The 13,821-nt window shown below is 44.9% G+C and overlaps 1 protein-coding gene and 1 long non-coding RNA gene across 3 annotated transcripts in view; one reads left to right on the top strand and one right to left on the bottom strand.

The window, feature by feature from the left end:
• The window catches only part of LOC102500918 (uncharacterized), a 15,246-nt gene extending 11,571 nt beyond the window's left edge, over positions 1–3,675 (bottom strand). The window contains exons 1-3 of the long non-coding RNA XR_333702.3: positions 3,594–3,675; positions 3,397–3,511; positions 2,454–2,553 (exon numbers count right to left, since the gene is read on the bottom strand). This is a non-coding gene — a long non-coding RNA (uncharacterized LOC102500918). The remainder of the gene's footprint in view (positions 1–2,453; positions 2,554–3,396; positions 3,512–3,593) is intronic.
• The window catches only part of AKAP13 (A-kinase anchoring protein 13), a 231,889-nt gene that overhangs the window by 196,409 nt on the left and 21,659 nt on the right, over positions 1–13,821 (top strand). For both annotated transcript variants that reach the window (XM_006142666.3, XM_006142667.3), the window contains 7 exons: positions 2,620–2,755; positions 5,406–5,518; positions 6,293–6,445; positions 7,320–7,570; positions 10,918–11,043; positions 11,158–11,275; positions 12,510–12,758. In XM_006142666.3, coding sequence (XP_006142728.1) covers positions 2,620–2,755; positions 5,406–5,518; positions 6,293–6,445; positions 7,320–7,570; positions 10,918–11,043; positions 11,158–11,275; positions 12,510–12,758 — 1,146 coding nt within the window. The remainder of the gene's footprint in view (positions 1–2,619; positions 2,756–5,405; positions 5,519–6,292; positions 6,446–7,319; positions 7,571–10,917; positions 11,044–11,157; positions 11,276–12,509; positions 12,759–13,821) is intronic.

The raw sequence follows: 13,821 nt of genomic DNA, 5'->3' as shown, positions 1-13,821 counted from the left end.
GTCGCTGGACTCCCACGTAGTCGACCGCGGTTCGCGTCCTGGACCCGGTGGCTTAAAACTCACGCCAGGTGCGTGTGTGTGCGTGCCCAAGATCCCGAGAGGAGAATGGAGGAGGAGGGATTGCGGCGTGACCATCCCCCCTGGGGGGTGATTTCTTGCTTTCTGTCTCTATGTCTCTCTCTGTCTGTCTGGTGAGCGCACGCGCCCTATAGCAAAAATCTCTCCAAAAATAAAAAAATTTTTACTTACCCCTTATACACACCCTCTGCTTCCTTCTCTATTTTTTGTCTTCTTACATGAATAAGTCCTAGTTATTTCTACCTTAGTTCCTGCAGTTCTTCTCATCAGAATGTCCTGTTTTCCATCTGGCCTAAGCATACCCCTACCGTTCTTGACGAACTAGCGTTCTTCCTCCGTCTGGTCTTAATCGAGCTGCTCCCTGCCTCCCTTCCGATGCCCTAGGATCTGCTGCAGGCTCTTCGACACCAAAGTGTGTTCTCTTCTCTCGCAGCTGCTCTTACTCTGTGCAGATGCTGAGTCTGCATTTCATGCCGCTGTGCCCTTCCTGCAGTGAGGGTCTGGTCCTGTCTTAGTGAGTCCTGTTTCTTTCTTTCTTTTTTTTTTTTTGAGAGGCTTTTGCTATAGGGTGCGTGCGCTCGCCAGACAGACAGAGAGAGACATAGAGACAGAAAGCGAGAAATCCCCCCCTATGGGGGATGGTCACGCCACAGTCCCTTCTCCATTCTCCTCTCAGGATCTTGGGCACACATGCACACACGCCCAGCGTGAGTTTTAAGCCACTGGGTCCGAGATGCGAACCACCGTCGAGTACGTGGGAGTCCAGTGACATAGCCATTACGCTAACTGCTGGTTCCCCAGTGAGTCCTGCTTCTGATATTCCATTGTATCCCTGTCTTGTAAATAGAATCCAAAGTGGAAATGAATGATTGTGTTAGTGTTCATCAAGTCAGAAACATCCTGAAATACTGTGAAGCCATACAAGCCGCCCCCACCTCAGCATCTTCAGCTCATTACGCTCTTAGAGGTGGACAGAAAATGCAGCGTGTGTCTGGGTCAGGAGCTCAGTTACCAAAGAGAAAGACTCGGTTACCCAAGCGCCATTGTGACCTCCTTAGCAAACTGGAGCTTCAGTTTCCTCTTTGGTCATGTTAAAGAGGGATGTGCAGTGTGAGAACAGTTTAGTTCTGTGACATTAAACCAGTGTTACCCTTTCCTGATCTAAAGTTAACATAATTGGGCAAAACTGTACTCCATATCTCTTGAAGAACCTAAAACCAGGTCCCGCCCCCAGAGAATAGGTGGGTTGGGACTTTCATATCTAACTGACCTGACAGATTTCATGGTGGGTGGTCCCAAAGAACATCAGGGTCCATTTTCTCCAAGATTCTTTTTACCCTTAAAATTCTTTTGAAGATTTGATTTTTAACTACTTTAGAATTTCACGTAATATTTTCACATGATATATTTTTATACCTGCTAATTCTCATCATATTTAGAAGTAGTCACTTTTCCTAGGATTTTTTTTTTAAATCCTTGCAGAGATTTCATTTATTTATTTATTTATTTTAGAACAAAAAAAATACTGGGCCTGGCAGTTGGCATGGTGATTGTGGCACTGGACTCCCACATGGCTAACTGCAGTTCAAGTCCTGGACTTGGTGGTGACTTGCTTTCACAGTTTCCCTCCCTCTCTCTGTCTCTCTTTGGTCCAATTAATAATAATAATAATGATGATGAATAAAATAAAAATAATTAGTTTTTTTTTAAAGTAAATACCAACATTAGATTATTTTTCCTTTTTTTCATTTTTTTAAAGCATGAAAGATAGCCTATTATGTACTTTGTTTCTTCAGAATTAAGCCCCTTTATAGTAGAGCTTGGAGATTTGTATCAATACATGGAGAGCATCCTCATTTTTTTTTTCTTTCTTTTTGGAGATGTTTTTGCTGTAGGGCATGTGCGCTCGCCAGAAAGACAGAGAGAGATAGAAAGTGAGAAATCAACCCCCTAGGGGGGATGGCCATGCCACAATCCCTTCTCCATTCTCCTCTTGAGATCTTGGGCACGCATGCATACGTGCCCAGCATGATTTTAAGCCTCCGGGTCCCAGTCTTAAACCCTGACTATATGGGAGTCCAGCGACATAGCCATTATACTAACTGCTGGTCCCACATCCTCATTTTTAAAAGCCACTTAGTATTCCAATTTAGGATGTGCCGTAACTTACTAACCCATTTTTTTTTATACTTGTTTGTGTTGTGTCCAGTCGTTTGCTTTACCAACACTATTGCATTGAATAACTTTGGACATAAGTCATTTCAGATATTTACAAGTTTGAGCATGTCTTATAAGACAAAATATATTGAATTGTAAAAGTACACTTACTGGATCAAAGAATATAGACATTTACTGTTTGAATAGTTATTGCCAACCTGTTTTCTGTAGCACTTTTATAACAAGTTGTATACGCTCTCAGGGCAAATCTGTTGAGTGCATTTTGCTTCTTTTTGACCTTTGTGAGATGAGTCGGTACTAGGTAGACACAGATAGGTGACATGTCAGTTAGTGAACTAACCACCCAGCACCCTGCCTTTGCAGCCTCACAGCCCAAGGAGCGCCCTCGATCTGCAGTCCTCCTGGCTGATGAAACCATTGCCACCCCGATGTTTGCTAATAGACGGTCTCAGCAGAGTGTCTCGCTGTCCAAAAGTGTCTCCATACAGAACATTACTGGGTAAGTGGAGAGTTTAAGGTCTTGTTGATAAGAGCGTAATAAGACATCAGGGTGGGAAGAGTGTAATATTCACATCATTTTGACAAAAAGATTCTAATTTTGTAAATAAATGTGTAAGCTTATGTATGGGTTAAGACGTGCTGGGGGGAACAGGGATGGGATTTCTTTTTCTTTCTTTTCTTTTTTTCCTTTTTAGGTTTTTGCCATAGGGTGCATGCATTCATCAGAAACAGTAAGAAGGAGAGTAAGAAGTCACCCCCTGGGGGGATGGCCACACACCAGTCCCTTCTCCTCAGATTTGGGGCACGCATACATACGCACTCGATGTGCTTTTCAAGTCATCACGTCTAGGACTCGAACCGTGGTGGGCCATGTGGAAGTCCAGCGCTTTATCACCATGCCACCTGCCAGCCCCAGGGATTGGGTTTCGGATGCACTGCCCTGACTGGCGCTTTCTAACAAGGACCTAGTTTAAACACTACTGTCAATCCAGGTCGCTCCTGCACTTTCACAGATGAATTATCTTGCGTTTGTTTGTTTAAACTTTTGCTATAGGGTGTGTGTGGTTGAGAAAGAGAAAGAAATCACCCCCAGCCATGCCGCAGTCCACACTCTTGTTAGGATTTTGGGCACACACGTACAAGCAGCCGGAGTGTTTTCTGAGGTGGACTCGAACTGTGCCGTCAGCCATGTGGGATCCAGGTGCCTTAACCACCGCACCACCTGGCCGACCCAGAACCTTTACTTCTGAATGACCTGAGTAGTAAAAGAGATTTAGCTCAGTATAATAAATAGGAATAAAGAGAGATGATGTAATTCTGAATTTGCAACCACTTACATTTTCAGATGTCATAACCTCTCTGCTGTTCATATGAACCTGGTCATCTTGTTTCTTTCTAGGTCTCTTTCTCACCCTTACCTCTTAATTCTGAAATCAGTTTCATGGAGGTGAATTACGAGCCAGTTCTTACTGTTAGGTGCCCACTCGGTGCCACTCAGTTCCTGTGGTGGTCCCCTATGACAGTTGCTGTGGCCACCAACTGGTCAGGCTTGGGTGTCGGGTGGTTAGCTCAGGGTTGATTGTGATGTTGTTGGCCCTTAGGGGTAAGATGCCTGCCTTCCCACCCCGTAAATAAGCCACCTCAAATGTAGCACTCAAAACATCTCCTGCATGCCTTTAACTTAGATTGGAGGGAAACTCTTAACAAAAGATGGCAAAACCTCTTATTGTTAGTGTTTTCTAATCTCTGTGCTGGCTAGTGCTTCTTCCTCCTCAAAAAAAAAAAAAAGCAAAACCAAAAAGTTCCAGGTATCTTTGTTTTCTTTTTCTTTTTTGTATTCTCAGTTATCTCCCCAAGCCTTTTCAAAGTTGTACTATTATCAAAGTTTGTATGGTGTGACTTCGCAAAGTGATCTTTCGGGCCAGTAGATGGTGTATAGTAGTTACGTTGCTGGACTCCCATGTGGCGGACCGCGGTTTGAGTCCCTGACCCGGTGGCTTCACAATCACTCTGGGGACATGTGCATGCATGCCCAAGATCCCTGGAAGAGAAGGGATTATGGCATGGCCCATCCCGCCAGGGAATGATTTCTTACTTTACCTCTGTCTGTCTGTCTCCCCCCTACTCCGAGAAGCACACGTGCCCTATGGCAAAAACCTCCTTAAAAAAAAAAAAATGAAAAGAAAAGGGAGGTGCTCTTTAAATAATGTTCAGAGTTTTAAATGACCCCTACTTTCTAGTCTGTCATTGGGTGTTTACTGTACTAGCTGGTAGGTCAGGATTGAGAAGTCCAAAGGGTATAGTTTACTCCAAGTGCTCAGTCTGTAGTTATTTAGGGAACAGTTTTTAAAATAGCATTAATTGCTAGCAAAAACAATTTTCTAAAGAATTACTTTAATTTTATTATTTATTTATTTTTAAATTTTGCTATAAGGTGAGAGAGAGAGAAAGAGAAAGAGAAAGAAAGCTGCCAGATCTGAGACTCAAAACACGGTCAGCCATGTCGAAGTATAGTACCTTAACCACCATGCCACCTGCTGACCCCCAAGACAATAACAATTTAAAAAGGGAAATTTTTTTATATAATGTGTCCATGATTTGAGGGATAAAAATTCTCTTTGCTGCTTATCATTAAGAAAAAACACCGAGGCTCGGGACCAGCAGTTAGCGTAATGGCTATGTCATTGGACTCCCACGTAGTCGACCGCAGTTCCAGTCCCGGACACGGTGGCTTAAACTCACGCCGGGTGTGTGTGCACACGTGCCCAAGATCCCAAGAGGAGAATGGAGGAGAAGGGATTACGGCAAGGCCATCCCTCCTGGGGGGTGATTTCTCGCTTTCTGTCTCTCTGTCTCTGTCTGGTGAGCGATGAGCCCTATAGCAAAAACCTCTCAAAAAAAAGAAAAAAAAAAAAGAACGAAAAAACACCGAGGCTCAAAAAGGGTGCATTTGCATTGCTATTAAATGCTTCCCAACTTCGATCATAGCTCTGCACGTTTCTGCGTAGTGTACCTGACAAATAATTGGGCTTCAGTTGTCACAGTACTCAGAACCCGCTGTCATGAGCATTGGTCAGGTATTTGTGTAAGAACGCAAAGTACAGCTTATCAGGATATATTTGACCACAAGGACTTCTTTGTGTTCCCAGGGTTGGCAATGATGAGAACATGTCAAACACGTGGAAATTCCTGTCTCATTCAACAGACTCACTGAATAAAATCAGCAAGGTTAATGAATCAACGGAATCACTGACTGATGAGGGTAAGAGAATGTTACGGCCTGTTCTTTACACCGCTGTAGAGGCCAGGCGTGCTGTTACCTGAGATCCACGTGTTCCTAGAATAACCCGAACTTGGAATATTCTCTCAGTGGTCTGTAAAGAATCAAATGCCTGGGGCCAGCAGTTGGCACAGTGGTTGAGGCACTGAATTCCCCCATGGCCGACTTCGGTTCAAACCCCAGACCTGACGGTTTGCTCTCTCACTTTCCTTCTCTTTCTCTCTCCCTCTGGTCAAATTTTGAGAAATAAATAAATAATAAATAAAATTAAACAATTTTTTTTTTCAAGAATCAACTGCTTTATAATAAATGGGTAGTCGGACTTGCCCAAATGGGAGTTGTTCCGTGAAGGATGTCGTTGGTTTAAATGTGGGCTTCCGTTTTAATGCAAATGCTTTTTCTCCCACTCGGCTCTTGTACACATTCATGTCCAGCAGTCTTGGCACAGTCGTAAGCCTGCGTAAAGGTGCCAGGTCCCTTCCAGGTTCTACTTCATAAGAACTATGTGTTCACCACGATTAATTTATGGAATATGTATCACCCTTAACCAATGTTGTAAATCTAGAGTCTTACTCCCAACAGGGCTTTGATCTTGTTTTTCTTTTCACACTGGCATATGCTCTCTAGGAATATTTCCTGTATTAACAGTGAATCTTTATGTTTTATGAAAATGAACTTTCTCCTTGAGGGAAGTCCAGGGGGGCTTTTCAGAGGTCACAGGTCCAAGGTTCTGACGTTGTGTTTCGGTATCTTGAGGAGTAGGTACAGATATGAACGAAGGACAGCTGATGGGAGACTTTGAGGTCGATTCTAAGCAGCTGGAAGCAGAGTCCTGGAGCCGGATAGTGGACAGCAAGTTCCTGAAGCAGCAGAAGAAGGATGTTGTTAAGCGGCAGGAAGTGATTTACGGTGAGAGGCTCCGTCCGACTGCCTGTCGGGGATTTTCATTGTCTGGCGTTTTTAGGCTGAGGCTCTACAGGGCTAAGGAAAATCCACTTCTGAGTATGTGGCACCTTAGACTTACCTCCAGGACTGGGAGATACAGAGACCCACGTGGTCTCATTAACATCCTTTTCTCTCTCTTACCGCCTCTATTTCTTTTCATTTTATTGAACATTTTATTCATACGAGTGCTGACATACACAGGAGTCCCAGAAAGAGATGTCTTGTGAAAGAATAGTTGAGTTCTTCAGCTACACTAGAAACCAGACTAAATAGAAGTCATTTGTAGAAACTGGAAACACAGATAGGAGAGGGGCTGCATCCAGGAAGACCTCTTGGAAAACCACTATTTAAGATGGGAGGAATCCGTTATACCTATCCTTTAAAGATAGTGTGAGGGCATGTAAAATTAGAGGAATAAGATGAAGACACTTTTAGGGACAAGAGACCTACTGACCCAGTTTTAAAGATTAACTTGGGGTCTTCACCTATAGGGGAGTGCTGAGGTACTGTACAGAGAAGCCAGACCCCACATGGCCCACCAGGGTGCAGGTCCCAGCCTCAGTGACTCGCAGAGCACACCGGGTACCTGTGCCCATCAGGCCCAGGATCCTAATGGGCTGGAGTGTGGGAGGAGAGAGGATGATGGCATGACCAGGCCCTGCTGAGGAGTCCTCCCTCACTTGTGTGTGTGTTTAGTTTCTTTCTCTTGTTTGTGTGTACTCAGGCATTAAAAAAAAAGCTGGTCTGTAATCTAACCTTAGGACTGCAGTTAGATGGTCTTCGAAGGAGAACTCTTGGAAGAGAACGATTCTGACCCCGACCCCTGTCTTCCTCCTAGAGCTGATGCAGACGGAGTTCCATCACATCCGCACGCTCAAGATCATGAGTGACGTGTACAGCCGGGGCATGATGACGGATCTGCTCTTTGAGCAGCAGATGGTGGAAAAGCTCTTCCCCTGTTTGGATGAGCTGATCAGTATCCATAGCCAGTTCTTCCAGAGAATCCTGGAGCGGAAGAAGGAGTCTCTGGTGGACAAAAGTGAAAAGAACTTCCTCATCAAACGGATAGGGGATGTGCTTGTGAATCAGGTAAGGGGTGAGGAGGGTCTCGGATTCTCCTCCCAAGCCGGGGGTGAGGAGGGGACAACTTTGGGATTTGTGGCTTGGCTCTGTGTAAGCTCGGGAAAATGATCTAGTTTCTCTAAGCCCTGGTTCCTTTCTGTAAAATGAGAGTTTCTCTCCAAATGCTATTTGAGAAGGTTAAAGATGTGTATATTCAAAGTGCCTCACACGTATGCTGTGTAGAGTGAGGGTCACTCCGTCTTCCTCGGAATCTGTGCCGTCAGCAGCACCAGTAGTCAAAAGAAATTAAAAAAAAAAAAAAGAAAAAAAAAAAAAAAACTCTTGGGAGCCTTCAACTTTTTCTTGTGCCTCAATTCCAGAGGATCTTATTCATCTAAAAACTAGCTGAAGCATATAAAACTAATTAAGAGAGCATGTTGGGGCCAGCCGGTGGCGTAGTGGTTGAGACACTGGACTCCCACATGGCCGACCGCAGTTCGAGTCCAGACCTGATGACTTGCTTTCTCACTTTCCCTTTCTCTCTCTTTCTTTCTGTCTGTCTGTCTCTGGTGAGCACACGTGCCCTGTAGCAGATTTTTTTAAAAATAATAATAGCAATAAGTAAACTTAAATAATTCTTAAAGAAAAACTGTAAAATACTTGATAAATGCATGTTACTTTCATCAAGATGTGGTCTAGTTTCAGTCCCATCCGCAAAATACAGTAAAATTATTTTGATACTTTCAAATATGTGTGCCATGGACAGCTTTTTCTTTTTGAAATTTTTTTTTTCCAAAAAATATTACCAGTATAACCTAATAGACCGGGGCATGGCACACACAGCTAACTAGCTCTTTTCCTCAAGCAGGTCTCTGCTTCTGAAGCAGAGGCTTAATTGCTGGAGCATTTGTCCAAGAATTGGCTAATCTGCCCTTTCCTGGTGTTCTTGAGCCCTTATCCGCCCCTTCTTTGATTAATCAGCACGTTTATTCATTCTTCAAGTTTTTATCGAGTATCTAGTAAGTGCCACATGGACCTACAAGGACCAATATGGCTTGACCTCTGCTGCAGGGAGTAGAAATAGACGCATAATGCAGTAAGCGCAGCCTGGTCAATGCTCAACACAGGTTTCGGCCACAGGGACTCGCTGTGGGGCCCGCACATGAGGACCTGCCCTCCCCCAAGTGTCCCCCTCTCCCACACATTTCCCACTTCTCTTTCTGTCCCTCCTTTCTGCCAGCGACAGGGACTGTGACAAATCACCACCTCCCCACCAGGGGAGATGACCACACCACAGTCTCTTCATTCTCCTCCTGAGATTTTGTGCAGGCATACACACATGTACCGGCACGATTTTCAAGCCATCAGGTCTAGGACTTGAATCATAGTCAGCCGCATGGGAGTCCAGTGCCTTAACCACTATGCCGCCTGCTTACTCCGTGATACGGATTTTTAAAGCATAAAGGCACTTCAAGCAAGTAAAAATAGGACTCTACATCATAACTTAGCATTCTTGTGTCTCTTCAGTGGTTTTGTTTTTTTCCTGAGCCCCTCTTGCCCACCTTCATGATGCAGCCTTTTAAGGCACTTGCTTTATTGTATAAACAGATCGTTTACCATCTTTCTGCCTCTGTTTTCCTGCTGGAAAATGGGGACAGGAAGAATTACCGTTCCTAAACCTATGTTCAAGTTGCGTTTGTTTTTGTTTTTGGTAAGGAACAGTTTGTGTTGCTTCGAGAGTTTTAGTATGTGGGAATGAGTGCATCCTTGGCATGCATCAGGTAGGGCGCATTTGGGCAGACTTTCAAATGAACCCCTGAAGATGCATGCATTTGAGGATGACTTAAGGGGCATGCTGGGAACCAGCAGTTAGCGTAATGGCTATGTCACTGGACTCCCACGTAGTCGACCGCGGTTCGCGTCCCGGACCCGGTGGCTTAAAACTCACGCCGGGCGCATGTGCGTGCGTGCCCAAGATCCCGAGAGGAGAATGGAGGAGAAGGGATTGCGGCGTGACCATCCCCCCTGATTTCTTGCTTTCTGTCTCTATGTCTCTCTCTGTCTGTCTGGCGAGCGCACGCGCCCTATAGCGAAAATCTCTCCAAAAAAAAAAAAAAGGGTCATGCCAAATTATTGGGACTGCTGGTCCTGGTGTAATGAACACACCCCTGGTTGATGGTGGCTGTTTCTCATGTTTGTCTAACTTGGTAAGGTTGAATTCTTCAGACTGAATTTATTGGATTTTTTTTTTAAGAGCTTTTACTATAGGATGCTTGTGCTCGCTCGAGAAACAGAGAGACAGAAAGCAGGAAATCACTACTCCACCACCACCCGCAGGAGGAATGGCCGTGTTGCAATTCCTTCTCCTCCATTGTCCTCTTGGGATTTTGGGCATGCACACACATGGGCCCGGTGTGAGTTTTAAGCCACCAGGTCTCGAACTTAAACCTCAGTGTCCAGCAACGTAACCATTACACCATCTGGTGGTCCCCTGAACTTATTGTTAAAAAAAAAAATTGTTTAATTACTGTGTTTATGACAGATCTTGCATTTCTCACATGCACAGAACATGTTGGGTCATTGGAAAAGCCATGACATATTTTTGCATAGAGAAATAGGCCAATGATTTTTCCAGTGACCCAGTATTTCTGTAAGCTTTTGTTGATATTTAATTGTACATAGCAGCTTTGCTGAGTATAATTTATGTGCTATACAGTTCTTTTAAAGTATACGATTAGGTGGTTTTGGTGTAGTCACAGTCGTGCAGTCATTACCACAGTTAATGTTAGTACTTGTTTATCACACCAGAAGGAGTCCATGCCTCCCCATCCTCACACACCAAGCTGGTCCAGGCCTAGCCAGCCACTGTGTGCTTTCTGCACATTTATATAACTGAAGTGAAACAGTGTTTGGTCATTTGTGAATAGTTCTTCTCAGCATAATGCTTTTAAAGCTTCATCAAAACTGCAGCTTATGTTGGTTACCTTATTCCTTTGTATGACTAAATATTCCATTGTATGGATACACCTTATGTTTTTTTGTCAAATGAGAAAACGTGAGCCCACTTGCCAGAGAGAGAGAGAGAAAGTAAAAAACCACCCTCCTAGGGGGTGTGATCATGCCACAATCCTTTCTCCGTTTCTCTATTCCATCAAGATTTAGACCCATGTTATGTGCCTGGTGTACTTTTCAAGCCCAGGCCAGGATTCGAATCATGGTTGGCCCTGCAGAATCCAGCTTCGGATGTGCTCAGCCACTGGGTGATAGGGCCAGCATGTCACTTTTTATTGTCTTAAGTGAAACATGTTACAAAGTGGTACTAGGAGGGTAGCACCCTGAGTTACAGTATATCTGCCCTTCCCTCTTCTCCGCAGTTTTCGGGTGAGAATGCAGAGCGCTTAAAGAAGACATACGGCAAGTTCTGTGGGCAGCACAACCAGTCCGTGAACTACTTCAAAGACCTTCATACGAAGGATAAGCGTTTCCAGGCCTTCGTAAAGGTACTGGTGTGCACCTTGGACATCCATCTTGTTGTCAAGAGTAGCACGTCTGTCACTTCCAGCGGGGGCCTCTTTCTTCATGTAGTTTCTTACCGTTTCTTTACTCCCTTGCAGAAGAAGATGAGCAGTTCAGTCGTGAGGAGGCTCGGAATCCCAGAGTGCATATTGCTCGTAACTCAGCGGATCACGAAGTACCCGGTCTTATTCCAAAGAATCTTGCAGTGTACCAAAGGTGAGGCCCCTTTTTAATGCAGCCTTACAGGCCGGTGAGCTGCTTCCCATGTATGCAGCTGAGGCCTCATGGGAGAGCTCTGGTAGGTGTAAAAGACAGCCCGTGGTGTGTGTGGAATACCACTTTCTGAGTGAAAATGTGGTATGTCACGTAATCCACCAGACTTGGGTCGATGACAGTGAGAAGCCAGGGGGCTACTTGTTTCATCAAGAGTTAGTGACCATGGGGCCAGCCGTTAGTGTAATGGCTATGTCACTGGACTCCCACATAGTTGACCATGGTTCACATCCCGGACCCGGTAGCTTAAAACTCACGTCGGGTGCGTGTGCGTGCGTGCCCAAGATCCCGAGAGGAGAATGGAGGAGAAGGGATTGCAGTGTGGCCATCCCCCCTGGGGGGTGATTTCTTGCTTTCTGTCTCTCTGTCTGTCTCTTGTCTGTCTGACGAGCGCACGCGCCCTATAGCAAAAACCTATTAAAAAAAAAAAGAGTTACAAAGAGTTAGTGACCAGAACCACTTAATTCTCTCTTGTCACTAGACTGGGATTAATTCCCACGAGTTCTTGCCACAGTTGCTAGGATTGCCATTGTTTCTCATTTAAGTACTACTGGCTGGTTTCTGTCTGTTAATCCTGCTCCCTGGCAAATTACATTAAAGATTAGGTAAAACAGAGACATAATAAAAACAGATCGCTCTTCTCTACAATTTTCCTTCCCTAAAAGGGTTTGGTGCTTTTTATTGTAAAACATAGCATGTATTGCATATCAGCTGTCTCATTTTAGACTTCTAACTACTTTCTTTCTTTCTTTTCTTTTTTTTGAAAGAGAGACTTTTGCTATTGGGTATGTGTACTCATTAGAGAGACAGAGAGACAGAAAGTGAGAAATCACCCCCACTCCCCCAGGATGGATGACCACGCTGCAATCCCTTGTCCTCCATTCTCCTTTTGGGATCCTGGGCATGCATGCACACTGGCCCACCATGAGTTTTAAGTCACCAGGTCCGGGGCTCAAACTGGTGTCGACTGCATACCTGGGAGTCCAGGGATAGAACCATTATGCTGTTTGCTGGTCCCAACGTCTAACTTTCTTTAGAATGGAATTTATGACAACAAAAGGCCATTGTTTTAAGTCCAAAGGGACGGCGATGGTGCAGGGCAAGACAGGGATCCCCCCGCACACGCACACCTGCCTGAAAGGGGCCGTTAAATGCAGAATTCTTCTTCCCCTCCAAGACCACGAAGTGGAGCAGGAAGATCTCACTCTGTCCTTGAGCCTGGTAAAGGACGTGATTGGAGCTGTAGACAGCACGGTGGCAAGTTACGAGAAGAAGGTCCGTCTCACCGAGATTTACACGAAGACAGACAGCAAGTCGATCATGAGGATGAAGAGCGGCCAGATGTTTGCCAAGGAGGACCTGAAGCGGAAGAAGCTCGTGCGGGATGGGAGTGTGTTTCTGAAGAGCACAACCGGGAGATTGAAAGGTAGGGCCCGTCTCCCTCTCGTCCGTGTCTGCGTGTGCCTGGCCAGAACGGGCAGAATGCGCGTGCTGTCACTGATTTCTCTCCTAGGGGGTCCGTGTCCACATGTCACACAGGACCAGCAGTCACATAGTGATTCCCAGCGTTACGTTGCGTCAGAAAGGACTGGTTTGCGAAAGCTTGCAGGGCTACACATAGTACAGCCACACGTAGTACAGGGGCACGGTGGTGAGGGCACATGGAAAACAAAGGATCAAATTAACGCAGTGACGCAAGCTGGTAACGAAGGGGCCGTGCCTGTGAATGGCAGGCGATGAATTTCAGGTTGAGTTCTGGGGGAAAACACTTGCGAGGAGGGTGGGTCAGTCATGAAACGGTGACAGATCTGTGACATTAAAAACGCATCACTGACTCACAGAAGAGGTTAGAGGAGTTGACAGCTTTCAAGACTTTAGAGAAAAAGAAGTTTAATTCACAAAAACCAGATCTATTAACTGCACTCGATAACATTTGTATCTTTTTCTGTAAAGCTGAAGCGATCATAAAAGATAATCATTTTCCATTTGGTTTTAGTTTTCACTTTTTGGATGGTCAGCTCCATCATGTTAAGGAAGGTCTTACGTTGTTCTTTGTTCTTTGTATTTATTTGCTGGTTTGTTTGTTTAGAGAGATTTTTGCTATAGGGGGTGTGCACTTGCCAGAGAGAGAGAGAGAGAGAAACAGAGAGACAGAAAGCAAGAAATCACCCGCCTGGGGGGTTGGCCACACCACAAACCCTTCTCCAGTCTCCTCTTGGGATTTCAGGCACAAATGCACACACACCTAGCATGAGTCTAAGACACTGGGTCTGGTGCTTAAAATGCAGTCAACTACGTGGGAGTCCAGCGACACAGCCTTTACAGCATCTGCTGGTCCCTGTTTTTTAATCCATCTGTACATCTGACTTTCTAAAAAATAATTATTTAATTTTATTTATTATTATTATTTTGGAGAAATAGGGCACGTGCACTCGCCAGAAAGACAGAGGCGGAGAGACAGAAAGCGAGAAATCACAAACACACACACA

This window comes from Tupaia chinensis, unplaced genomic scaffold, assembly GCF_000334495.1.
Source record: "Tupaia chinensis unplaced genomic scaffold, TupChi_1.0 Scaffold000078_1, whole genome shotgun sequence".
Lineage (NCBI taxonomy): Eukaryota > Metazoa > Chordata > Mammalia > Scandentia > Tupaiidae > Tupaia > Tupaia belangeri.
The sequence above is the reverse complement of the archived record's forward strand: the minus strand, read 5'-3'. Positions and strand labels throughout refer to the sequence as shown.